The sequence below is a fragment of the Narcine bancroftii genome, chromosome 3 (assembly GCF_036971445.1).
Source record: "Narcine bancroftii isolate sNarBan1 chromosome 3, sNarBan1.hap1, whole genome shotgun sequence".
Classification (NCBI taxonomy): Eukaryota; Metazoa; Chordata; class Chondrichthyes; order Torpediniformes; family Narcinidae; genus Narcine; species Narcine bancroftii.
In genome coordinates, this window is record NC_091471.1 from 349,345,133 (window position 1) to 349,371,921 (window position 26,789).

Here is a 26,789-nt window from a genome sequence, read left to right on the forward strand (position 1 = left end):
TAGAGGCTACTTTCTTGAGACACCAACTCTTGTAGATATCCTTAATGAAGTGGACTGATGCCCAAGATGGAGCTGGCTGAGTTCACAACTCTCTGTAGCCTTTTCCTGTCCTGAGAATTGGCACTTCTGTGCCAGGCAGTGATGTAACCATTCAGAATGCTCTCCACAGATAAGCTCATAACCTGATGGCTTACCCCTGGAGAGAGGTAGTATGTGCCCCTTGGTCCAACTGGCCTTTTTCATTGCACCAATTATCCCACTAAATGAAAACTGGTGACGCTCAACAGGTAAGGCAACATCTGAAGAGAGAGAAAGTAATTGACCCAAAATGTTCACTCTGTTCCTTTCTCCTGATTCTGCCTGACCTGATGAGAATTTATATCACATTCAGATTTGATTTCAGGTTTCTCGCCATTTCAGGGTTTTTTTTTTGGCCTTTCAATCTATTGGGTCATACAGCCACGCACCATGGAACAAGCCCTCTGTCCCAACTCATTCCTGCCGATCCAGAGCAGGCCCTTCGGCCCAACTCATCCTTGCTGATCAAGAATAGGCCCTTCAGTCCAACTCATCACTGCTGACCAAGTTGGCATTCTGAGCTGATTCCATTTTCCTTCTGAGCCCATCCTATCCAAATATCTGTTCAAATGTTTTTCGAATATTATAATTGTACCTGCTTTTATTACTTGTTCCAGACAGGAACCACTTTCTGAGTGAAAAGGTTGCCCCTCAGGTCCCTCTTAAATCCCTCCCCTCTCACTATAAACATATGATGTCTTCTAGTTCTGGAATCATATACCCCACAGGAGAAAACATGTCTGTGTGAAATGTTTCTGTGAAATTGTAGTGTGTCTCACTTGTTAATGACATCTTGAAATAAGTTGACGCACCTAAAATCACCGTTGAATATTGCGAAGCGTCTCCATGTGTCTGAGGAGTCTGTGGAAGTGAATGAGTGGTGGGAGTGTGGAACGAGCTGCCAAAAGTGGTGAATGCAGGCTCAATTTGGACAGGTACATGGATGGGTGAGGTATGGAGGGCTATGGACTGGGTGCAGTTCAGTGGGACTGGACAAAAAATGGTTCAGCACAGACTAGAAGGGCCGAAGGGGCCTGTTTTTTGCTGTGTTTCTATGGTTTTAATGTTCTATGGTTCAGATACTAATGTTGGTTGGGAGAGTAAAGTCTGGTTGTGGGGTCAATGCATCGACATTTGAGCAGTTGACCAAAGTGAAGCTGAAACCAAAGGTTTGTTTGGAATGGGCTTCAATGAACTTGGCAATTTGCCAGCCCTGAGGATTTTGTCAGCTCAGAGAGTTTCAGTTGTTTGGGTTCCTAGGAAGATTTGCTGCCTCATCAAACTGAACATCACAGAGTATTTTGGAAAGAGACATGTGCTAGTAGGTAAGTTGCTTGATAACAAGCCTTTTCCACAAACCTGTCCCTTGCCAGAGACCAGCACGTCTTTAAGGCAAAATTTGCCTGTGTTTTCGATATTAAAACAGCCATGGTCACATTGACCTCCAATGAACTTTGGGCAGCTTGAATTGGCCAATCTTTCCAAACTTTTATGAATTTACCAAGCTCTCCCTTTAACAAGCTCTTCTGTTGTTTTTTTTTTTTGCTTTCTGTTTTTCACCTGAAATTATGTTTGATTTCAAGGTTTCAAAACAAAATAGACATTTCATCCAAATTTTAGCTGTAAAACTCCCCAACCTGTTTGAACTTGCACTATCCATCTCCAGATGGCCTACAGTCTGCATTCCATACATGCATTTTACGAAGCAGTTAAATGTCAGAAATCAGGAGAACATGAACCAGTCTTAATCAAAGTAGAGAGAGTCAAGACCTTCAAATTCCTGGGTGTCACATCTCCGAGGATCTGTACTGGACCTTTCATGTCAATAGGCTCGACAGGGGCTACACTTTAGGAGGAGTTTGAGAAGATTCAGTATGTCATGGAAGACTCTCAAAAACTTCTACAGGTGTACCATGGACAGCATTCTGGCTGGTTACATTACTGTCTAGTGTGGAGGTGCCAAAGCTCAGGACAATAAAAAAATCTCCAGAGAGTGACATCACGGGCACCAGTCTCCACTCTGTCGAGGATATCTACCAGAGGCAGTATCTTAAGAGAGCAGTCTCTAACCTCAAGGATCCTCACCGCTCGGGCCATGACCTCTTCACTCTGCCAACATCGGGGAAAAAGGTACAGAAGTCTGAAGATGAGCACTCAGTGGCATAAGTACAGCTTCTTCCCCTCCTCCATCAGATTTGTGAATGATCAATGAACCACAGACACTGCCTTTCTTTGACTTTTTCTTTCTCTTGCTCTATTTTGATTTATTTTCTAAGGTGGTTGATATAGATGTTTGCACTATAATGCTGCCACAAAACAACGAATTTCGTGACATACTCATGACAATAAATTCTGATTCTGAAATGTCCACTGATATCCCCTTATTGCTGTTAGCCTGTGCTCCTTCCCCTGCCCCTCCCTCCCTTTTTATTCAGATGTCTCCCTGTTTTTGCTTATACCTGACGAAGTGCCCAGGCCTGAGACGTTAGTTACCTGTGGACGCTGCGTAACCTGCTGAGTTTCTCCAGCATGCTTGTGAACTGCACCAGACCCTAGCATGCGCTGCTCACCTCTTTACTGGCTTCATTCCTCTGCAAAATGCTATTTATTCAAAGTTTCCTTTCATTGTTACGTAATAATACATTAAAAAATATAATATTCCTTTTAGTAATAAAATAACAATGAAATTCACTCATGAACTTTGACCATCTCTTGCCCCAAATTCCTTTTTCCCTCCCAAGTTGCCCGTGGGTCCCTTGGCTCCTGTGGCACGCTCCCAGAGGCCCCCCTGAGACACTTCACTCCTCTCCACACATCAGGTGTTTGTGTGAGGGAAGTACTGGCTCCATTTGTACTCAGCTCCCTTCACTGGTGAGTTTCAACAATGAGTTTTATTGTTGAAATTCAACAATCCCTGAATTTTACACAGCTTGGAAAATCAAGTTGTTTATTGTCATCTGATTATACAAGTACAACCCGATGAAATAGCGTTCTGCGGTCCTTGGTGCAAATCATTCAAACTCACAACCAGACATAACACATATACAGACACACAATACATATGGAGGACAAATATTTCATGCATACAAATAAATAAATAAAGATTGTTTCATGAATATGAGAGTCCCAGATGATTAGTGTGAGCAGTTCCTTTGGTTGTTCAGCATTCGCGCTGCCCGTGGGAAGAAGCTGTTCCTCAGCCTGGTGGTGCTGGCTCTGATACTCCTCTCTTCCAAAAAGCTGAAAGATGCTGTGTGCAGGTTGGAAAGGGTCCTCAATGGTTTTGCGCGCCCTCTTCAGACAACAATCCTGATAGATCACATCAGTGGTGGGGAGGGAGTCTCCAGTGTTCCTCTCTGCCAGTCTTATGGTCCTAGGCATTGCCCTCCAATCCATTTTTCTATAGCAAAGTAATGCACTTCTCAAAAGAGTTTTTACACTGCTGCATTCCTGATGAGTGGTAATAATTTCAATTCTCTTTAAAGCAAGAAAAAACACTTGGTGCCAGAAATCCACACAGCTTTAATCCTCAGCTTTGTGAAAATAGCTGGAGTGGCAGGAGTTCCCGAGATTCCTGTTTCTGATTACAGTGCATTGATCTGCATGTGTGCAAGCTGAAGGAAGGACAAGGTTGACTCCAATCCTTGATGAGTTCCAGCAGCCTTCCGCATTCCCCCTGCCCACACGTTGACACGTGTCCAAAATGTTGCCTTAGCTACAGCGTGGTACCACTGTTAAACACAGGACCCAAACACACTGAACAGAGAGGGCAGGCGTAGTGGGAGAATGGAAATACGCCTGGCTCAGGGGTGTGGATTTGGTGCATCTGCCCACAGCCCAGCTCCTCTCCATTAATCGGCTACAGGACCTATTGCAAGTACAGAACGTGTTGGAAGTTGATGCAACAGAACTTGCTGCTCCTTTTCCACAGCTTATCCCAGACAGAGAGGTAAAATTTTGGGGTCTTGAAGAAATTGGCTGTTTGCAGGAATGGCCAGCTTTTCAGACACATTGTTGAATAGGAATTTTTACCGTTACACTCAAGAACAGGAGCAGGAGCCGGCCATCTGGCCTGTCAATCCTGCTCTACCATTCTAGCTAATCTGATCATGGACTCAGTTCCACCTACCCACTTCTTCCCCATAATCCTTAATTCCCCAACTCTGCAAAATAAACTCTCTTGCTATGACTTTAACATATTCAATGAGGCAGCCCTCTAATGCTTCCTTGAGCAGTGAGTTCCATTTCCCATGGTAGGGGTGTCTGGGACAAGAGGGCACAACTTTAGGATAAAAGGACGTCAGTTTGAAACAGAGAAGCAGAGAAATTTCTTTAGCCAGTGGGTTGAGAGTCTGTGGAACTTTTGCCACAGGCAGCTGTGGAAGCAAGGTCATTGGGTGTATTGCAGGCAGAGATTGACAGGTATTTTGTTAGTCAGGGCATCAAGGGTTACAGGGAGAAGGCCGCGGAGTGGGGCTGAGTGGATGGATCAGCTCATGGTGGACTCCTGCCCTACATCTTGTGTTCTTGTGATCCACCACTCTCTAGGAAAAACAGTTCCTCCTCATCTCTGCCTTAAACTTGCCTGTTTAAATTTGTGATTTGTTTTTGGGTTTAAGAAAATAATTGCAGCTTTACTGTTTTAAAGTGCAAGTTTTACACAGTATGGTTACACTGTTTTGGGAACTCTGAAGTTGAATGAACTTTTCAGGGATTTTGGAAAGGGAGTATGGGACTCCAGATTCACTCTCTTTTGTTTGTTCCTTTTTCAGGAAAACGTTTGGAAGAGAGGGGGGAACTTCAGAAGCCATAGCTTAACTTCAAAGAGTGCAAGGCAAATAACATTGATTGCTTCTTTGTGAAAGCACATTTTTTGCTTGTTTTCTGAAGAATTGAATGATCTGAATTTACTAATTGTGTAAAAGATTTGTCCCTAGATTAGCAAAGGTTTAACAATAAAACAAATTTAAATTCAGCACAAAAAGAGCTGGTTAGGAAGCACTTCTGTTATTTGATTTGAATACTTGCATGAAATAATAAGAAACTAATGCCAGAAAATAATACTTAAGCGTTAGTCAAGGTCAACACGTTCTTTTAAAAAGGGAAATCTTTGATGTTGCTGTTTCTCAAGTATTTTGTTTCAAAGTGGGATGGAAGTTTTTAAATCCACGTTTCTGGGATTATCTGGAATTTTTCCATCCCAGGTTCTAATGAGGAAAGAACAGTGAGGGGTGGAGGTGATGTGGTAGGTACCCCAGTAGGTGAGAAAGGCATATATTTCTGTTAACAAGGCCCGGTTATGCTGCGGTGTCTCAGAGCTGTGCAGCAGACCCTGTGGTGTGAATTCGTACCATATGCTTCAGAGAAGGTGAATGATGAGCAGATTCACGTTTTTCCTCACCTGCTGCTCTTAAAGAACCAAGTCCTGCAACGCCCATCCTCTTCAGCATGTTCCCCCTTCAACCTTCCAGTCTGTGCTTTTAACCACATGAAAGTAACAAAAACAACAGATGACAGATTTATATCCAGTCTCATCAACCCACAAGCAATGGTGATTTTACCTCTCCTTTTTACCATACAGGTGTCAGTCAATAAAATACAAATAACAAAGGCCGAAGTAAGACATGAAAGTCTGCAGACGCCGTGGTTGAAGTAAACGCACAATGGCGGAGAAACTCAGTAGGTCAAACAGTATATAACCAACGTCTCAGGCTTGAGCCCTTCATCAAGGTATGAACAAAATGTAGGCAGGTGCCCAAACAGGGAGTGGTTGGACCCAATGCTACCACTGAGAGCATTGAAAGATGAAAGATGCACATATCTGCATCACATGCCAAGATACATTCCCCATTCCTGATAAGCCGGAGGAGACCTGGCTTGCTGAAAACCAATGATCTGATTCCCCTTTGCGCAGAGGGAGGAACCCACTTGCAGAGGCCTTTTGCAGAGTCATAATGGGCTGCATAGTGGTCAGCTCAACACTTTCACCGCACCAGCGACTCAGGTTCTAATCTGCCGCTGTCTGTGATGAGTTTGTACATTCTCCCCGTAATCACGTGAGATTCCTCAAGGTGCTCCAGTTTCCTCCTTCCCTCCAAAAATGTACGGAGTTTGTAGTTAATTGGTCACAGGGGTGTATGGGTCTATTTGAGCAGCATGGGCTGAATTTAAAAATATTGCAGAGAAAATACAATTGTGATTTTAGTTATTCGGCTTTATCTCAATGATATTAAATTCAATACTGTATTAATTTTGGGGATTAAACAATCCCACCACTCTAGATTTCATTGCACTCTCAAGGATAAATATCTCTCTCTCTCACACACACACACACACACACACACACACACACACACACACACACACACACACAGTATTTGGGTCTGCTCTCCATTTTAATCAGTAACTGGATTGGTTACTAAAAAGGAAAATCAACAGGAAGAGAAGAAAAGAATTAAAGGAGAAAATGAGCTTGGTAAAGGAGGTTTAAAGGTTGAAAATAGACTTTCATCCTTATCCTAAAAAAATATTCATTGAAATCAAACACTGAGCTCTTTAATCAGCTGGTACAAAGAGGGTCATTGTACTTGTGTACAGAATATGAACCCTTGTATATAATTATGAAGTGCTTATTATCTAAAGGAGGTTTCACACTCTTCCGTATTAGTAAACGGACGCCTTCTGTCGCCCTCAACTAGTGTGGTCCTTTCACTGATGCTTGACACGTTCTTCTAAACCAAACATCACCAGTCTAGCAGAATAAACTTCAAAGTGCCTGGAGAACTCCTGTGTTCCTGGCACTTGCCATTGTCTTGCTGCTCGGCTCTCTCTTTCCCTGAGGTCTAATTACTTCCAACTGCTCTGGGTACTTTGAAGTGCCAAGCACCTGCCACAATCTGTAAACTACAGGTGGGAAGGAAAGTAGCAAGCTTCTCCACACTTGACCATGGCTATGCCACAGTACTGGGGGCTGGTATGTCCAAATGAGTTGACTAAGGTACATTCCCCTATCAGTGCATGTGGCTTTTGGACAGAGTCGATCCTTCACAGAATGTGGAATGTTACAGCACTTGTGCAATTATAAACAAAAGCTTATTGTTACAGTCACACAAAAAAAATCAGAATCCGGTTTATTGTCATGAACATTTAAGTTAAATTTGTTTTGTGGCAGCAGTATTGCCCAGTACAAAGTGCAAAATTACTATAAATTACAGTTCTGTAAATAAAAGATTTTTTAAAATAGTAACTAGTGCCAAAAAAGAGAAAAAGTGAGGTAGTATCTGTGGTTCATTGTCCGTTCAGAAACCTGATGGCAGAGTAGAGGAAGCTGTTTTTGTAACAATGTGTGTGTGTCTTCAGACTCCTATACCTCCTTCCCGATGGAATCAGAATCTGTTGTCTTGAACAAATCACAAAATTTGTTGTTTTGCGGCAGTTTCACAGTGAAAATGTTGCTAGAAATTGCATCAATTAAAAAAAATGAATTAGTGCAAAAAGAAGAGAAAATGAGGTAGTGCCTGTGGTTTATGATCCATTTAGAAATCTGATAGCAGAGGGATGAAGCTGTTTTTGTGCCACTGGGTGCTCACCTTCAGGCTCCTGTACCTTTTTTCTTGATGGTAGCAGTGAGAAGAGGGCATTGCCTGGGTGGTGAGGGTCCTTGAGAATAGAGGCTGCTTTCTTGAGACACTTCCTCTTGTAAAGACTGATGCCCATGATGTCACTGGCCAAGTTCACAGCTCTCTCTAGATTTTTTACACCTGTAGAAATTTGCAAGAGCCTTTGGTGACAGACCAAATCTCCTCAAACTCCTCATGAATTATAGCCGCTGGCGAGCCTACTTCATGATTACATCAACATGGAGGCTTTAGGATATATCTTCACAGGTGTTTACACCCAGGAATTTGAAGTTTTGAATCATTTTCACTGCTGTCCGTCCCCTCAACGAGGACTGGCTTGTGTTCTCCTGAAGTCCACAATCAGTTCTTAAATTTTGCTAATATTGAGCGCAAGGTTGTTGTGACTTCTCTCAACTTGCTGATCTGTCTCACTCCTGTACGCTTTCTCTTTGCTGTCTCGACCATGGTGTCACCGTCAAATAGCATTGGACTTGTGCCTGGCTACACAGTAATGGCTGTAGAGCAAGTAGAGCAGTGGGCTAAGCACGCATCCTTGAGGTGCGCCTACGTTGATTGTCAGTGACGAGGAGATGTTATTATCGATCTGCACTGACTTCTGCTCTTCCAATGAATAAGTCGTGGATCCAGTTGCAGGGGTGTGCAGAGGCCCAGGGTTTGGAGCTTGTTGACCGGCACTGAGGGTATGATGATGTTGAAGGCTGAGCTATACGCCAAATTCTCCTCAAACTCCTAACAAAGTACGGCTGCTGATGAGGCCTTCTTCATGTGTTTCATTGCTTTATAGACAATTGCTTTGGAGTAATTCAGGAGCAAATTTGTTTATGGGGTTGTGTGTATGATGAATATCAACATTTTGTATATAAGGTGTCCCTGGATCTGAGCAGAGTGCAAGAAATTGGTCCATGGGGCCACCTTGTGGCCAGAGTGCCCAACTACATGAACAAATGACACTAAAATATGAATAGTAAATATTATCAAAAAATATAGCACCCACCATGCCAGCAGACTTTGTCTCCTTCCTGAATTCCATCTCGTCGTTATTTAATACCCAGCCCACGACTGGAATGTGGTTGGTGAATTGGAAGGTTTGGATTTGACACTGTTCTAAGGATGCCTTTAAAATCATGAAGTTACAAAATCAACTTTGCTGTAAATCTGGATGATTTCATTTAAGGCAGGATATTAACATGAGAAATTACATGAACCAAACTGCCTTCCAACTGATGAGACACCATAATCAACTGTATGTTGCATGGCTTGTAGATCAGAACTATTTATTGTCATGTAATAAAACAGAAATGTAATATTACACCAAATTGCCTTTAGTCTGCCATAAGGCAGATAAAGATTCGCTATTAGCATTAACATTGCCTGGTGCACCTTACAGTCAGAGAAAGAGAACCAAAAGAGAGTCCTCCCAGAGTCACTGAGTGTCCGTGGATTCGCCTCCAGCGCTCCCACAGCCTCTGCAGCCGCTCAGAACTCCAGTTCAAACTATCGGCAACCCGAGCCCAGATCCAAACCCCCAACACGATGTGGAAACCTTCACCACCAAAGGCCCTTCTGGAGCCCAGTTCCAATACCTGGTTCCCATGAGCCAGTCTCCAGCAGCCCACAGCCCGGTGTGAGTCCTTTGACCTCGTCGCCAGCAGCCTGTGTGTGTTCCTCACCCGCAAGTCGCCAACAGCTCCCCACCTGTCTGTGTCCCTGCATCCTTAGGATCATCTGCACTGCTTCTTTTCAATGGGGAATATCCTCCCCATTATTGGTGCCTTGCACTAGTCTGCTGCTCCCACGGAGTCTGCAACACCTCAAGGCCACAGCTGAACACAAGCATTACCATCTTGAGCCCAAACCCCACAGTCACAAGATTTTAAATAAAACACCATTGACTCCATTAAAAGGCGATTTAAAGCCTATAGAGAGCCATCAGTAATTGGACTGGGCAGTTGGACCCTGCGGGGAAGCGCTATCTCTCTGCTTCTAGGTCTGCGCTAGCAGCAGTGCTGCCGTTACAGCAGCTCCCCGATTTATTTTTTGCCATTTACAGAAAGCAAAATTATTGAAAACTTTATTCAGCAAAGTTCTGAAGGTGATGCCACTGTTGTAAAATGTAGCAAATGTGGCAGCAGATTTGTCCAGTGTTCTTTCACAAACAGAATTATGAGAATAACCAAGCACTCTCATACTAGGCTTGTTGGTTGAGATATGTGGGTCAGATTATTAAGGGTAACATTTCACTTGTCATCTAAAAAGTTAACCCACCTCTATCTGACGGCACATCTGAATGTTAGGACAGTGCACACCTTGGCCCTGATGCACTCTCTTGGGGGTTTCCAAATATTGAATTTCTATTTTGAATTTAGTTAATATGTGTATAAAGATACAGTGAAAAGCTTTATTTTGTGTGATATCAAAGCAAGACAACTCCTACTTAAATACAATAGATGGCGCAATAAGAAAACAGTGTGCAGAATGTTATGTAGATACAGAAGGGATGTAGATACAGAAGGGAGAAAAAAATAAGTAAATAAGAAAATATGCATAACTACATGACTAGATTGAGTTATTTATAAGTAACTGTTAATAAACATCATGAATGCAACCATGTCTGACCCGTTTAGTGAACTATATTAAAATAATAAAGATAGAAATAAAAAACTAATGGACTAATCTAATCCTCTCCCTTAAATCAAGGTAACTTTTTTTTGAAGAGAAAAATAAGTCATTAATGATGTGGAATCACTGGTGATCCCCAGAGAACAGACAAAGAATTACCAAAATGTATAATACTTATTGACTCTTTCAATTATAAAAGAAATCTCAGAATGGGCCTCATAACTTCATAAATTGAAACTTTCTATCTTTATTATATCTGATTTTCTCTAAACTTAAGTAGGACATTACATCATATAAACCACTGCATGCGAGTAGGGGATGCATCTCCTTTCCATTAAAAAAAATAGCTCAATGTAGTAAAAGCTAAGACTTTTTCCTGAGATGTCGATAGAGTAGCAAGAAAAACCAAACAGAGCAATTAATGGACATGATTCCAAAACGCTTGAAAAATCTCTAAAATCTCTCTAAATTTGGGCATTCCCAAAACATATGAATCAGAGAGGCTTCAAAATTTTTACATTTCTCACAAAAGGATCAATATCTGCATAGAAATGGGATAATTTAAGTTTAGACATAGGAGATACACTATGGTACACTACTCTTAGCTTGATTAATGATTCCTCATTTTGTACAAGACATTGCTTATTACAATTTAAGGTGGTCCTTTAACATGGCAGTTTGCATTTTCCAGCTTGCATTATCTTCTGCTTGGTAGAAGCAGTAAGAAAAAGTGAGGTAGTGTTCATAGGTTCATTGTCCATTCAGAAATCTAATGGTGAAGGGGAAGAAGCTGATATTTGGACAGTCTCAGACTCATGTCCATAATATCCCCTAACAGGAACAATACTAGGTCCTGTGGATATTCCACCCCTGTAATTTTCTCCAGTATGTCCCGTATTCTACCCAAAAGGGTCTCACCTTGGTGCATAGCCAAGTTGAATGGACAAAAGTTCCTGTCCACACAACATCTAAATTCTGAAATCTCTGACTTTACCTTTGGCAATTTTTGTGGCATGAAGTGTAGCTGGTGCAGGAAATTAAATTGCATCAGCCTATATCTAGCATTAATGACTGCTGTTATGGTGTCGTGACTCAATTTGGACCAGCACTGCTCCTGGATTGCTGTTCCTAGATGATTGTGGACTTCAGGAGGAAGTCAGGGGAAACGATGGCTCAGAAGTGGAGAGGGTCATGAAGAACTTCAAATTCCTGGCTGTCAACATCTCTGAGGATCTGTCCTGAAACCTCCACGTTGATGCAATCACAAAGAAGGCTTACCAGCGGCTATACTTTGTGAGGTGTCTGAGACAGTTCGGTATGTTACCGAAAACTCTCCTAAACTTCTACGATGTACCATGGAGAGCATTCTGGCTGGTTGCATCACTACCTGGTATGGAGGCACCAACTCTCAGGACAAGAATAAACTCCAAAGGGTTGTTAACTCGGCCTGCAACATCACAGGCACCAGGCTTCATCGAGGACATCTACATGAGGTGGTATCTTAAAAAAACAGCCTTTATCTTCAAAGACCTCCACCACCCAGACCATCCCCTCTTCACTCTGCTACCATCGGGAAAAAGGTACAGGAGCCTAAAGACGAACACTCAGTGGCACAAGGACAGCTTCTTCCCCGCTGCCATCTGATTATGGTCTTACTTTTTGCGCACTATTATTATATTTTATTTTCCATAGTAATATCGGAAAATGGTTATAATGTATGTTTGCACTGTGACGCTGCCGCAAAACACTGAATTTCATGACTTGTTCATGGCAATAAATCGTGATTCTGATTCTAAATCTGACTCCCATTTCTGCCTTGATTTATGGAGGCTCATTTTCAGGCTCTCATTTTGGAACAGGAGATACATAGCAGAAATGAATTCTATGTGTGGTCCCCTTTCAAATTAGAGCCTCCATTTCACTACACATCAGCAGGGCCATAGATGGGCCTAGACTGCCCCTCAAAAAAGATTTTAATTGAAGATAGCAAAACGTTCTGTTTGACAGATCAATTTTATTTTTTAATTGCTCGAATGACATGAGCTGCCCCCTCTCATAACAGTTCCTCGATACCCCGATTCCTTTTTAGCACCAGGTGTCCAGGATCTTGTTACCTGTGGTTGGACTTCCACACTTGACCCACCCCTCGATATCCAGTGGCAGAAGGACCCGAGACTGCCACCCTTCCCCACAAAGCCCGGACGTTGCCTGAACCCAGCAACAATGCCTTCTTTACCATGTATTCCTGTAGCCTGAACTGTGCCAGTGAGCAGCAAACCCTTATGGGCAGCTTATGGTGCAGGAAGACCAATGAGTTTCAGCCAAGGCAGAGCACATTTCACTGAGTTGATTGTCTTCTAGCAGCATTGGATGTCTGTCTGTAGATCAGGCAGACTGCTGTGATATAGATGTTTGGGATGAACCACAAGAAGGCACTTTGCATCTTTATCAAGACGTTCTTTGCAGAGAATGGGTGACATCTTCTGATCACATCTGTTCGGAGTGAGATTCTGACCGTGTAGGAAGGATGTGACGAAGGGTCCTTCTCATCACCAGTCAAGTCAGGTCTAACGAACCTTGTGAAGTTATTGTTCATCCACTGGGTTAAATCAGCAATGCAAGTCTAAATCTGTAGTATCCACTTTCAAATAATGAATCATTCTCCATCTGCTATGGATGTAACATAGTGTAACATAGCATGACACCAAATGGAAAGTGCTGAGAAATCATTCTGTGCTTGCTTTGTGGTTATACAATGGTGTAATTGTTGCCGATGTAATAATATAGTTCTTCAGGGAATGTTTGATGCTTACTCAGTATCTTTCTACGTGCTTGAGGGAGCTTGTTGACGTTCAGGAGTGGTTGGAATGCAACGTAATATTGGACCATGCAGCCCAATGTGTCTACTCCGCTCTTCATTAAAGCACAGGGTGAATTTCTGCATTAATTCCCCATCTTGACATTGCGTGCCAAAAAAAAATGGGACAGACTGTACTGAACTCAGTGCTCTGAGTTGCATCAAATCCTTGTTAAGGAATTGTGAAATTTCAATTGTGAGGATGAAAACTTGGCAAAGGGTTAAGGAATTGTGTAGCTACCGTGAACACCATAGATGGGCTTGAATCAACTTGCCAGTATATGAAGGCCATGGACGGACATGTCAATGTGGTGTGGTACTGAAGTTGTTGGCCATTGGAAAGTCCTTGCTATTGCAGTGGACAGAAGTGCTCACACGGTTTGTCTTTCTCCCTTTCCTGTGAATTCCACAGAACCATGCAGTTCCCCTCTATGACAAGCACTTTTCCACAAGGTCAAGAAACACACGATTATAACAAAGTCCGAAACAATTACAAAAGATCACTGTCTAAGAGAAAGGGCAACTCACTAGATTACATTTATTGCTGTTCCTGCACATTAACAATTATAATTTTTAAAAAATTAAATGTAAACATACAGCACAGTAACAGGCCCTACCGGCCCACAAGCCGGTGCCAACCAAATACCCCAATTAATCTACAACCCCTTTACGTTCCCAAGTAAACCACTCCAAATCAGTTGTACCATCATCCCAAAGATGACTGATCTTTAGAGATCTATTCCTTCTTCACGGATATCATGCCTAACACAATAGATCTTACTCTTGTTATAAAAAGAGCACCTTATTTTTTGAAAAGCAAAATATAATCTGTCTATTGGTTCCTCTTCACCAACCCTCCTAGTTGCACAGCAAATAGATTTGACATAAATGATTTCCATTTGACATAAATGAGCCCTGGTACCACAATATTGGATATAGCAATATTTTACTTCTTAGGTTATAGCAACTGACCTAAAAAAAACAAGGTTCCAATCTTAATATATCATTGTTCTTGAACTCAAAAGCAGTTCTTGAAGATGAAACTGTCAATGAATGCTCCAAATGTGTAATTTCTCAGATGTTTGACAATAAATGTCATTAATTTTACTGGTAATTTAATATTAAAAGGTCCTCACTCTGTGGTTCCCAGAACTTCTGCAAATTATTCAGGCCTTCTGCAATGAAATGTCTACAATTTAATTATCTGCCTCGATAAAACCACTTTACAACCATTCTGCTTTTTTACATACATACAAAATCTCTTCTTTTTCCACATAAAACTTATTCATCTATCTAACAGTGCAAAGATGTATTTAGAAACTCTACCCCACTGCACAAAGTCCTTACTACTTTTGTTGGAAGGTCTTGTGCAGTGGGAAAATGTACAAAATAAAATTTGGAGATGTATTTATATCGAGTGGTGGTTTACTTAACCAACCATTTAAAACTTTTAAGAGAGGTCAGATACACTCTTAAGTTCCTACAACCCACTAAGTCGCCACATTTGTGAAAGTGCAACAAGCAGACATATTATAATAATTAGGATCTGCTTTTAATTTGGACGTCATGTCTGGTTACAAAAGAAGTACAGTCAACAATACTGATATTAGGGTTCGGATGTGCGAATCACTTGCTTCGTCTTCTTTTCCAACTTTAATAGGGTATTGAGTCACCAAGGTTTCTCCGCAAGTTACTGAATGTTCCACACGTTATGAATCATTATTTGTTGAATCTTGGCTGGTCTTCAAAGCTTTTTTCTAACACATTGTTTTAAGATAGTAGGACCTTTATTTAAAATCTGATCCACCTGAGAATCAAAGTTTGAAACTCCCTTAGTTTAAAGTCAAGAATGCCCATTCAGCACCTTGCATATACAGGCAGAAGGGAAATGTTGGACTGAATAATAATGGTCACAAGTAAATAAAGACCAACATCAAACCTACAATTTACATTGTGAGTAATGTGAAAAATTATTCTCCAACAAGTGTCTGGCTTGAAAAAAGCATGAACATTGATTGCTTTGATGGAAAGTTTTGAGGAGGCTGGAAGGGCCCGCCCGCTTCTCTGTTGAATATTATAAAGTCAGCGCCATCTAGTGGAAATATCTGATCCTAGAAGTCCAGCAACTGAAAAAAGATAAGACAGTTTTAAATTAACCACAGTGAAATTTTAATCACAATGTAGACCATTTAATGTCATAAGGATATTTGATTTTCACATGTCACTAACTGGAGGGCAGTCCCTTCACCTCAGGTCAGTTCACATCTCAAACTCCGAGATAACTTTTCTACCCAAGAGCAAGTAGTCCTGGAATCGAAATTTCATTACAACTCGCGATTCCAGGGTGATCACATTTTCTGGTTTAATGGACATTCTGGAGTAGATGCCTAAAATTGTGCAATGTGGTACACAAGAACATCAGAAATAAGACCAGGAATAGGCCATCCAGCCTGTCGAGTCTGCACCGCCATTCAATAAGATAACGGATGATTTGGCCATGGACTCTGCTCCACATAATTCAAAAATGTAGCTGTCTTAAATAGATTTAACAAGACAGCTTCGACTGCTCCATTGAGAAGAGAATTCCAGATTCATTCTTTGGGAGCCACTGATCCTCCTTATCCATCTTAACTCTACTCGCTCTAATTTCAAGGCCATGTCCCCTATATTTCCAGTATTTTGTTTAATTATTCTTATGACTAGCTTTGATAATGAATGCAAATATGGGGTGAGGTTGCGTGTGTGGAAAGGAATTGAAAACACTCAGCCAAATCCAAAACCAAACACATGGCTGGAGGCACCGAATAATATTCAGGCGAGAGCTGGGGATGAATCTCCCCTCCATGTTCCAGGAATACCAAGCCTTTGGTAACATCCTAACAGAGGAAGGATTCTGTCTAGCATTCAGCTGCAGCACTTTTTCCCCCATTTGAGGTTTGCCAGCATGAACTGTCCTTCACAATGGGAGGTCATCTGTGAAACAAATATTCTTTGGTTCATTAATTTCTTTTGAATTTTGTTAAATTGCAAGTTTTTAATGAAACTTATGTAAAATAACCACATTAACATACATTTGAATTGAAGTACAGTGTTACAAGTGTCTCATTTAAAATGTCGCAGATACTCTTGCAAATATCTAACTAAAAGTTGTTTATGAAATGGTTCGTTTTTTTCCCTTTCCTGAGTGTAACATGAAGAATCTGTGCTCTTAGCCTATGAAGAAGAAACTGTTGCATATAAAAAGCAAGCTGACTTCATTCCCAATTCCACTTACAGGTATATATGGTGATAGTTCCCTTCAGAGACCATGGAGCAAGTGTGACCATAGATGCAAGCAGCCTGCACCTAAGTAAGTGGTGGCCTGGGCAAAATGTGACATCATTTCATTCTCCACCCTTAACACTCAATTTTTGACTTTCAATAAAAGGCAACAGTTCCTTTAACCTTTTCCCCTCAAAAAAAGAGTTCCCAGTGTTGATCTAGGTCATCTACGTACCAGCTGGGGCAAAACCTTCTCAAAATGGTCAATCTCTGCTCCCTTTGAATCTTCAGAGGAAGCCTGTCTGGCTGTTCGAGCTGCTGCCTCTAGATGCAATGCCAAGAGATTTTGTATTAAAAATAATTGCAACAAAAACACTCAACTCATGCAGCTGTAGCCACCAGTTAATGAAGCCCCCTCAGCACTAATGCCTCGAGTGATATTTGCAGTTCCAAACCTGCAAATAACTCTTTCAGCATTTAGTCTAAATTTATTATGTTAATTCTTTTCTTTGGCTTGGCTTCGCGGACGAAGATTTATGGAGGGGGTAAAAAGTCCACGTCAGCTGCAGGCTCGTTTGTGGCTGACCAGTCCGATGCGGGACAGGCAGACACGATTGCAGCGGTTGCAAGGGAAAATTGGTTGGTTGGGGTTGGGTGTTGGGTTTTTCCTCCTTTGCCTTTTGTCAGTGAGGTGGGCTCTGCGGTCTTCTTCAAAGGAGGCTGCTGCCCGCCAAACTGTGAGGCGCCAAGATGCACGGTTTGAGGCGTTATCAGCCCACTGGCGGTGGTCAATGTGGCAGGCACCAAGAGATTTCTTTAGGCAGTCCTTGTACCTTTAATTACACTGCACATATTTCCCCCCCAAAGGTTTGCTTCCTGAAAAAAAATTGTAGATTATGATAGACAACTTCAAACTGAACACAAAATTAATTTCAGATTTACTGCATCACGTAGGAAGTTGGAGAAACATTAAATTAATTTTTATTGAACTTATTTATTAATCGCATCATTGCATTAGTTCAACTGACCTAAAAAATATTTCCCGCTAATTTTCATTTGTACTCAGCATCTGATGCCTCTCATATCAGTTTCCAACAAAAGTTGGCCAGCGTCAATGGATTTCAGTTGCCCTGATACCAATTCGCAATGTCCTGGTGAAACCTTTCACCATGTTCGTCACAGACTGCACCAAGTGCGAATACATCACATACAACCCTGAGACTTTTCTTGTGGGCGCAGCAGAATTAGATTTATTGATAGTGCAAAAAAAATTGTACACATCAACGCGGTTAGCGCAATGCTGCTATAGTGCCAGCAATCAGGTACTTAATTTGAATCCACGCTGTAAGAGGTCTGTACGTTTTCCCTGTGTCTGCGTTGGTTTTCCCTGTGGGCTCGTTTCATCCCACCATTCAAAGCAGTTTTGGGGGTTGTTGGTTAATAGCTCATAGTTGGATTGCACAGGCTCGTGGGCCTAAAGAGCCTGCTACTCTGCTGTATGTCTAAATGTTTAAAAAAAAGAACTGTGAACAGATCACGGATGTAAACAAACTGACGGTGCAATACAGAGACAATTTTTTTTTAAATCAGTACAGTGCACAAGAGTCCTTAAATGAGTTCCTGAATGAGTTTGTTGTTGAGGAGTCTGATGGTGGAGGGGTAGCAGCTGTTCCTGAACCTGATAGTGTGAGTCTTGTGGTAGCTTTACCTCTTTCCTGATGGCAGCAGCGAGAATAGAGAGTGTGCTGGGTGGTGTGGATTTTTGATTGCTGCTGCTCTCCAATGGCAGCATTCCCTGTAGTTCAGTGGTTCTCAACCTTTTTCTTTCCACTCACTTACCACTTTAAGTATTCCCTATGCCACAGGTGCTCTGTGATTAGTAAGGGATTGCTTAAGGTGTTATGTGGGTGGAAAGAAAAGGTTTGAAAACCACTGTTTTAATCGTACCTAATTGACTCATTGTACACGGCTTCATAATGCCAAAGGCAATGGGTCAATGAGTTTTTCTCAAGACTCAACTGGGTCTACTACAGTGATTCTCAACCTCCCCTTCCCACTCACATGCCACCTTAAGCAATCCCTTAATAATCACTGAGCACCAATGGCATAGGGATTACATAAAGTGGTATGTGAGTGGAAAGAAAAAGGTTGAGAACCACTGCTGTCGATGTGAGGAGGGTTTTGCCTATGATGTCCTGGGCTTTGTACATTACATTTTGAAGGGCTTTACACTCAAGGGTATTAGTGTCCCCATACCAGACCATGATGCAGCCGGTCAGCACATTTTCCACAATGCATCTGTAGAAATTTGTCAGTGTTTCTGATGTCATACCAAACCTCCGCAAACTCCTGAGAAAGTAGAGGTGCCGATGTGCTTTCTTTTCAATGCCATTAGATCCTCCAAGAACTTAAATTTACTTACCCTCTCCACCCCTGATCCCCCAATGATCCCTGGACTGTATACCTCTGGCTTTCCCTTCCTTAGTTCTGGTGACATTGAGTGCAAGGTTATTGTTGGTGCACCATTCAGCCAAGTTTTCAATCTCCTGCCTGTAAACTGATTCATCACCTTTCTTTATACAACCCACTACATGTTGCTCTTCATGGTTTTGTATGCTTGAAGCATGTTGTCAATCAGCTGGATGTAGTTTGGTGCTGTGTAGTTGCCAGGAATAATTTCAACATCTTCAAATGCTTTCCAAGCATGCCCAGGCCTAAAACATTTGCATAGCACCTGCACTGAGTATATGGCTACCAAAACAGCTTGTTTTAAAATATGACAGGAAATCACAAAAAAAGTCATATCTAAAAAAAGGGTACATGATAGGAAAATTCTAAGGTGATTTTCGTGATCAGTAGCCCAAAATTCATGAAATGCACCCGAAAATGTTCCGGAAGAAAAATTTTAATTATTCAGTGTTTTAGAAGAAAAGGAACATTTTAATCATTTTGTCTGTATTCCTTTAGTATTTGTCCTCAGAAATGATCTGACAAGTCACTCATTGTAGAGTAAATAACAATGGATAATTTATCCAACAACAAAAAAAATGCTGTAAATCAAAATGTTACTCAGCAGATCAAGCAGCATCTGAGGAAAGAAACCAAAGGTAACATTTCAAATAACAGATCTTTCATTAGAGGTGGCAAAGTTCAAAAATAAAACACTCAAATTATAAAGAAATTATAATTCAAATCCCATGAACAAACTAAACAAAATGCATTAAAACAGAGAAAGTTTGGATGATTTTGTTGCCATCCCTGTTCCCGAATCCCAATTTACTTGGCTAAGAGCAATGACTGCAGTTGATTTCAATTACATTTTTTTTTTTAAATGTTTATTTTGTGTTTATACTGGCCTCGCTGAAATGCTACTGAGTATTGTGTGCTGTACTGGTCACCCTTACTAAAAGAAGGATTATGATTAAATCACAGAGGGTACAGAAAATAGTAGCGAGAATATTCATCTGGACTGGAGGAGGGCTCGAGTTACCAGGAAAGCATTGATAAACTGGGGCGGTTTTCCCTGAAGTTGAAGACAACCAGGGGGCGTAGATAGGGCAGATAGTCACCATCTTTCTCCCAGGATGGTGAAAAATTAATGAGGCAGCATATGTTTAAGGTGACAGGAAAGATTTTAAAAAGTATATGGGGACAAGTACTTTCCCAGAGGGTGTTGGGTATATGGGAAGGAAATAGTAAAACTTTTTTTGGACAGGTGTTAAAATCAAACTGAGCTGTAATAAAACAAACAACAGAACCAGAGTGTACAATCACTCTTTATTGTATTACGCTAGCAGGAATGACGAGTACAAAAAAAAGAATAAATAATATAACTCGTTCCCAGCATGGAACCTCATTCAAAGTAGACTGTATTCTTGCTCAGCTTATATAGTCCTTGAGATAGGTGCCTACATGTAGTTTTGAATGTAGTTTTAAATGTTATTTTTACTTTCGCAACCTAATGTTTTTGCTACTTCTGTCCTTCGCAGTTTCTGTAATTTATAATCCAGCAATTTTCCGATTCGCCATATCTCTTGCTTAATTTTCCCATTCCGTTGTAGACATGATGTGCTCTGCAGCTGTGGATTGCTTAAACTACTAAAGCATTAACTCTTTGTTGGCCTACTTACCACAGCAGAAGCCCCCTTCCCATAATTCTTTACACAGGTAGATGGATAGTAAAAGTTCTGAGGGTTATGGGCCAAGCAGTAAATGAGATTAGCTTGGATAGGCACCTTTGTCAGCTTGGACAAGTTGTCCCAAAGGTTTTGTTCCATGCTGTGTAACATGAATTATGACAGTATACAATATTTGCAAATTTAATTTTTAATCTAATCAATTGGACCAAATGACTTTGGGAACTTTAAAGTAATTCCATCCTATCAAAGTCCTCACCAAGTCATATTCATTCCATGAAAACAATAAACGTAAACTTACCTATCACAAATAACTTCATCATTTCACACATAATGATGACAGCATCATTACTGACTGCAAATAAAAAGAAAATGCTAGAATAAGTCATTTAAAGGCTACATGTCATTTCAAACATATTTTTCCTCTCACAGCAATTAGTCACCTCTGCTTATTGCTTACCTCTGTGGGAGAATGACTGCAGTGAGAGCAGTCCATCTCTGGCTGAACAACACATTTCTCAATGATTCCTCGGTAGAGCGTGTCGAAAGAATCAAAGGCTTGTTGATCCAAACCAAGGCTTTTATTAACTAGAAGACGGGAGCATATCACATGTAGGTCGACCAGTCCGGAATGACCTGGTCTGGCTAGGAGCAACCCTTTAAGACCTACCAGTAGGCGTGGCTACGCTCTCAGCCAATCACGATTATCCTACACTACCATCTGTACATATACATATTGGTATTAGAATCTGTACTATCACATCCTCAAGGGAACACTGTGAAAAATATTTCTTTCACATTTTCTTCTTGTCTCTTGCACAGTGGCAGATTTTTTTAACATGAAAAAAATGGCTTGGTCTTAGAGTACCACAGAACATTCCCCTAGTGGATTTTAGTATTTTAAACATATGTCATATCTTAGGTGAATATATTTATTTAGCAATTATAATTATGCAATACTTTTGAATGACCATTCTACATTAAAATAAAATCCTTACCTTTGGTTTTCTGGTCCGTAAAATAGAAGTGCAGTAACTTACTGACCAATTCCTGGAACAAAAATTGCCATGCTGAATAGTGTCATTGGGGATAATGTACTGTATACTCAAGTCACCAACTATTATTCATTACCTTCAAAATTTGTCTTTTATTTGGGAATTTCATTTAAAATTTGCATCTTTTCATTTGTCAAGAATGTGTGAACAAAAATCTTCATTGAGAATGCAAGACCCATGGAGATGGAGAATAATGAAATCTGACAGTAACAGTTCACACCATTGTACTTGCTATGAATTTCTGTAAAATCCTAACATCCTGTCCTAAAGTGCGATACACCTGAATAAATGGAGCCAATTATATTTCCTGAAATTTTTAAGCCATTCTGGTCTCATCTCATATGATTCCACATCAAAACTCCCTCCTCAACACCAGGAGAGGATCTTTTACAGTAAAACCCCTGGTATCCAGCACTTAACGGTGTAGATATCAGATAAGTGAATTTTCCAGTTGTTTGATTGGTGAACTAATGGCGAGGTGCAACAATTTTGAACTTCAGTATTTTTGTTACCTATTTATTTCACGCAATTTTTTGCCAGTTGCTTGAATTCTGGATAATATAGATGAGCTGATTAGATTTCAGATTTATTGTCAGAGTACATACACATTATTTTTCATGCTGGTGCAGCAGAACCACCACCACCAAATCGTAGTACAAAAAAACCGTACACACCATACACATGTAAACAAATAAAGAACTGTGAACAGATGACGAATGTAAACAAACTGATGGTGCAATACAGAGAGAATTTTTTTTTTAAATCAGTACAGTGCACAAGTGTCCTTAAATGAGTCCCTGATTGAGTTTGTCATTGAGGAGTCTGATGGTGGAGGGGTAGCAGCTGTTCCTGAACCTGGTGCAAGTCTTGTGGCAAAAAAAGTAACGTGAAAAAAGACTCGAAAGTGCTTTACTTTAAACGAGTTTAAAATCTGCCACATTTTCCTTGCTGTCTTACAGTTGGATTGGAGAGATCAAAATAAAAGCAGAAAATCCTCAACAAGCCAGACAATATTTATGAAGGGAGAAATTATTCTCCTTTTAGTTCCTACCTTCAGTCAGAACAAAAAGTTAAAATAACAAGTATTTTTTAAAGTGCTTTGCAAGGAAGAAAGGCAGAGTGAACAAAAGGAATTGATGATAAAGGTTTAATAATCACAGCTGATCTGTTTGTAAGAGGTGAATGTGACTGAAAGAAGGCCAATCAGCTTCCCAAACAGCCTCAGTCATTAAGGTTACATAATCCTTTCTTGGCCTCTACCCCACTTGCTCTCTCCCCTTATAACCCCCTTGCAGTTCAACTATGTGTCAATCTCCACCTTGTATATAATCAAATGATTCAGTCACCATGCTCTCTACAGTAGGGAAATGCTCAGAAGAAATTCTTACACATCTCCATCCTAAGTTAACAACCTCTTAATCTGAAACAATGGCTAGATACCTCCCAGAAGCTTACTTTCAGCCTGTCAATCTACCTGTCAATCCGCACAGAATCTTATATAAAAAACACACCCCTTCTGCTTCTGAACTCTGATTATCAATTCAACCGTGATTCATATAGAAACCTCCTCATCCAGCAATTAATCTTGTGAAAGTTCTCTGCACAAATGCAGGTATACTTCAGTCTTCTCAAGAAGTGCAGATGTTGTGGTTGAAGTAAAAACACAATGCTGGAGAAACTCAGCAGGTCAAAAAGCGGACTTTGTGTAGCAAAGATAAAGATGCAGAACCGATGTTTTGGATGAGCCCTTCATCAAGGCATGGGAAAAAAAAAGCGTGTGTCCATGAGAGGTCACCTTAAGTGAATTCCAAGGAACTCGGTGCTTCAAACAACCAGGTGAAACATTTCTCCAGGACTGTACATGATCACATCTATACATAAAAATAATATAAACATTTAATTTTAATGCTGCAATGCCTACAGTCCAAAAGCAATGCAAAAGAATCTCTTTCAGCTTTGCTACATGCTGGCCATAAACAAAGTGGAAATGAGTAAGCAAGGAAGCTTCCACCCCCTTCCCTCTCCATTCACAAAGCTGTCTCCCCATCCCCTCCTCCATTTGCTGGTGCGCCCCTCCTCATCAGCCTATTACCTCCTACCGCTGGACCTCCCCTCCTCCATTTTGTTCAGACACCTGCCTACATTTTTCCATGAGGAAGGGCTCAAGCCTGAAACAATGGTTATGTAGTTTTATCTTTGCTATTTCTGCTTAGTGTTCGGTTAGTATGGGAAGATTCAAAAGCCAAGTAGCTATGGATTACAATTTTTCTTGAGCTTGGAGGTGCCAACATATTGCTCATTCCTTGATCACGTTGGTTATGTATCTATCTTTGCTCTATAAAGTACACTGACCTGTTGAATTTCTCTAGCATTGTGTTTTTACTTCAACTACAGTTATGGTTTTTAGACTGAAGGCATGTTATGGCACAATCGAGGAATTTTGCCACTATACGGGCAGTCTAAAAAGGAGTGTCCAGGAATTTTTGAGTCACTTCCGGCACCACAATTTATCCTGCAGGACCCCTAAAACTTTTGGAGGAAATCTGCAGTGTAAATCGTACCGGAAAAATTCATTGATAGTCATCCACTCTACTGCACGTCCAACCACTGGGACTGTCACACTCAGGTACTTGCAGTCTAAAAAAGGCGCCCAGTCTGAACGACCACACGCGCAGTAATTATTGTTGATTTTTTTCCCCAACATTGCAGTCTAAAACCATAAATGTCTGCAAACTTTCATGCTTAACTCCAGGTTTATTCACAGACAAGATTAATATCTCTCACTTCGTTGAGCACCTTGGCTCAGTCCACCGCAGGAGCATGGATCTCCTCGTGGCCACCCATCTCAATTCTCCATTCCATTCCCTTGCCGACACGTCGTGCCAAACTGAGACCACCCACAAATTGCATTGTTAAACCCCTCAGAACTGCATGGCGTATTGTTGAGGGTGAACCTACCTTCTTAAACCTGGCGGCCTCCATCCTTGCTGGGCGTTTCAGTCACCCCACCTCCGTCACACCTCCGCATCTGATTCGTTTAAGATACCTATAACGTCAACAATTCTACACTCTCGCTGCTGCGATTGGTTCATGCCGCCGTCAATCACTCGCTTCACGACCCTGCTTTGTCAACCGTGAGTCGGGCGGACAGCTTGGTAGTTGATTGGTCGGCTTCACCGTCAATCAGGCAAAGCCAGTGGTTGATTGGCCCAGACCAACATCAGTCTCAAGTTCAGCAAGTGACGAGGTGCGGTTGTTGGCTGTGATCATGAGTCACGTATCAGATCACAAACTACTGTACAGGTCCGAGTAGGCTTGTATTTTCTCCCTGTCTCGCTGAGGTAGGGCTAGGAGGTCGGGAGGCGGTATCGGACAACTCTCCAGCCAACTGCTGTGCACGGCCAACGTCACTTCCGGCGGCACTCTGAGAACGGATTGGCGGACAGTGAGTGGCGCGAGCCGGGTGGGGAGGCTTGCAGCTCCGGAGCGGCGGTGTTGGCGTTGCGGGTCCGGGCGCCATGTTCAGGAACGGTGTGGCATCTCATGACAGCGCCTCCCCGGAGAAGCGGAAACGGCTGGTGCGGGTGTGGTGCGATGGCTGGTGAGTCCTGTCACCCTGCTCCCCTCCGTTCAACGGTGGGGCTGCGGTGCGGACTCGGCCCAGGACAGGCAGCAGACGGGCCGAAGCATGTCTCCCGCCCCCGTGAACCTGCCCTCTCCCTGAGAATCCCCCCCCCCCCCCCCGGGGAGCCCTGTCTTTCCCCCCCCCCCTCCAGAGGGGAACCCCGGGAACCCTGTATTTCCCCCCCCCCAGAGGGGAGCCCCGGAACCCTGTCTTTCCCCCCCACCCCCAAGAGGGAGCCCCGGAACCCTGTCTCTCTCTTTCCCCCCCCCCCCAGAGGGGAGCCCCGGAACCCTGTCTCCCCTTTCCCCCCCCCCCCCCAGAGGGGAGCCCCGGAATCCTGTCTCCTCGCCCCACCCCCCAGAGGGGAGCCCCGGAATCCTGTCTCCTCGCCCCACCCCCCAGAGGGGAGCCCCGGAATCCTGTCTCCACGCCCCACCCCCCAGAGGGGAGCCCCGGAACCCTGTCTTTCCCCCCCACCCCCGAGGGAGCCCCGGAACCCTGTCTCTCTCTTCCCCCCCCCCCCCCAGAGGGGAGCCCCGGAACCCTGTCTCCTCCCCCCACCCCCAAGAGGGGAGCCCCGGAACCCTGTCTTCCCCCCCACCCCCAAGAGGGGAGCCCCGGAACCCTGTCTTCCCCCCCTCCCCCAGAGGGGAGCCCCGGAACCCTCTTCCCCCCCCCCACCCCCGAGGGGAGCCCCGGAACCCTGTCTCTCTCTCTCTCTCTCTCTCCCCCCCCCAGAGGGGAGCCCCGGAACCCTGTCTCCTCCCCCCACCCCCAAGAGGGGAGCCCCGGAACCCTGTCTCCTCCCCCCACTCCCAAGAGGGGAGCCCCGGAACCCTGTCTCCTCCCCCCACCCCCAAGAGGGGAGCCCCGGAACCCTGTCTCCTCCCCCCACCCCCAAGAGGGGAGCCCCGGAACCCTGTCTCCTCCCCCCACCCCCAAGAGGGGAGCCCCGGAACCCTGTCTCCTCCCCCCACCCCCAAGAGGGGAGCCCCGGAACCCTGCCTTTCCCCCCACCCCCAAGAGGGGAGCCCCAGAACCCTGTCTCCTCCCTCCACCCCCAGAGGGGAGCCCCAGAACCCTGTCTCTCTCTTTCCCCCCCCCCCCCAGAGGGGAGCCCCGGAACCCTCTTCCCCCCCCCCCCAAGAGGGGAGCCCCGGAACCCTGTCTTCCCCCCCCCCAAAGGGGAGCCCCGGGAACCCCGTTTTTCCCCCTCTCCCCAGAGGGGAACCCTGTCCCCTCCCCCTTGCTGGGAGCCCGTAGAACCCAGGTAGTAAATGTTTGTCTTCAGTGAATTTTAGAATCTGCAGTCTCTCATCAATTAAATATGTGTGATTGATGAAGGTTTATTTTTGCTTCTATGCACCATTTGTTTTAATTGAAACAACTACAATCTGTCGCTAAGGAGTTCGAATTAAATTGAACCATGAGTTAACCAAAATTGGTTCAATATCTGAAATACTTAACAGATTAAGAGGTTATTTTATTTATTTTGAGTTTGAGCCGTTATATTCTTCG

At 42.8% G+C, this 26,789-nt stretch overlaps 3 protein-coding genes across 6 annotated transcripts in view; 2 read left to right on the forward strand and 1 right to left on the reverse strand.

Annotated features, from left to right (window-relative positions):
* aspscr1 (ASPSCR1 tether for SLC2A4, UBX domain containing) overlaps positions 1–16,557 on the forward strand; it is a 223,055-nt gene extending 206,498 nt beyond the window's left edge. The window contains exon 17 of one of the 2 annotated variants that reach the window (XM_069929671.1): positions 16,471–16,557. The gene's annotated coding sequence lies outside the window, so the exon portion shown is untranslated. Of the gene's footprint in view, positions 1–4,850; positions 5,073–16,470 lie in introns of those variants that run through there. The other variant, XM_069929670.1, reaches the window with a different exon arrangement.
* On the reverse strand, positions 14,725–25,026 carry cenpx (centromere protein X). The gene is made up of 5 exons (XM_069929676.1): positions 24,605–25,026; positions 21,590–21,641; positions 20,893–20,946; positions 16,691–16,779; positions 14,725–15,320 (listed from the first exon to the last, which is right to left on the reverse strand). Exons 1-5 carry the CDS (start codon positions 24,626–24,628, stop codon positions 15,306–15,308), a joined length of 234 nt encoding a protein of 77 aa, XP_069785777.1. The 5' UTR covers positions 24,629–25,026; the 3' UTR covers positions 14,725–15,305.
* Positions 24,912–26,789, forward strand: part of pcyt2 (phosphate cytidylyltransferase 2, ethanolamine) — a 42,384-nt gene continuing 40,506 nt past the window's right edge. Inside the window, exon 1 of one of the 3 annotated variants that reach the window (XM_069929673.1) lies at positions 24,912–25,247. In XM_069929673.1, the coding sequence (XP_069785774.1) occupies positions 25,165–25,247 (83 nt within the window). In that variant the 5' untranslated portion in view covers positions 24,912–25,164. The remainder of the gene's footprint in view (positions 25,248–26,789) is intronic. The other 2 variants (XM_069929674.1, XM_069929672.1) reach the window with 2 other exon arrangements.

Coding starts and splice junctions, on each gene's coding strand:
- cenpx (XM_069929676.1), bottom strand. CDS start 24,628: ATGGAGGCCGCCAGGTTTAAGAAG. Junction 21,642..24,604: donor AGGCCGCCAGGTTTAAGAAG/GTAGGTTCACCC, acceptor TTTTTGTTCCAG/GAATTGGTCAGTAAGTTACT. Junction 20,947..21,589: donor TACGGACCAGAAAACCAAAG/GTAAGGATTTTA, acceptor TTTTATTTGCAG/TCAGTAATGATGCTGTCATC.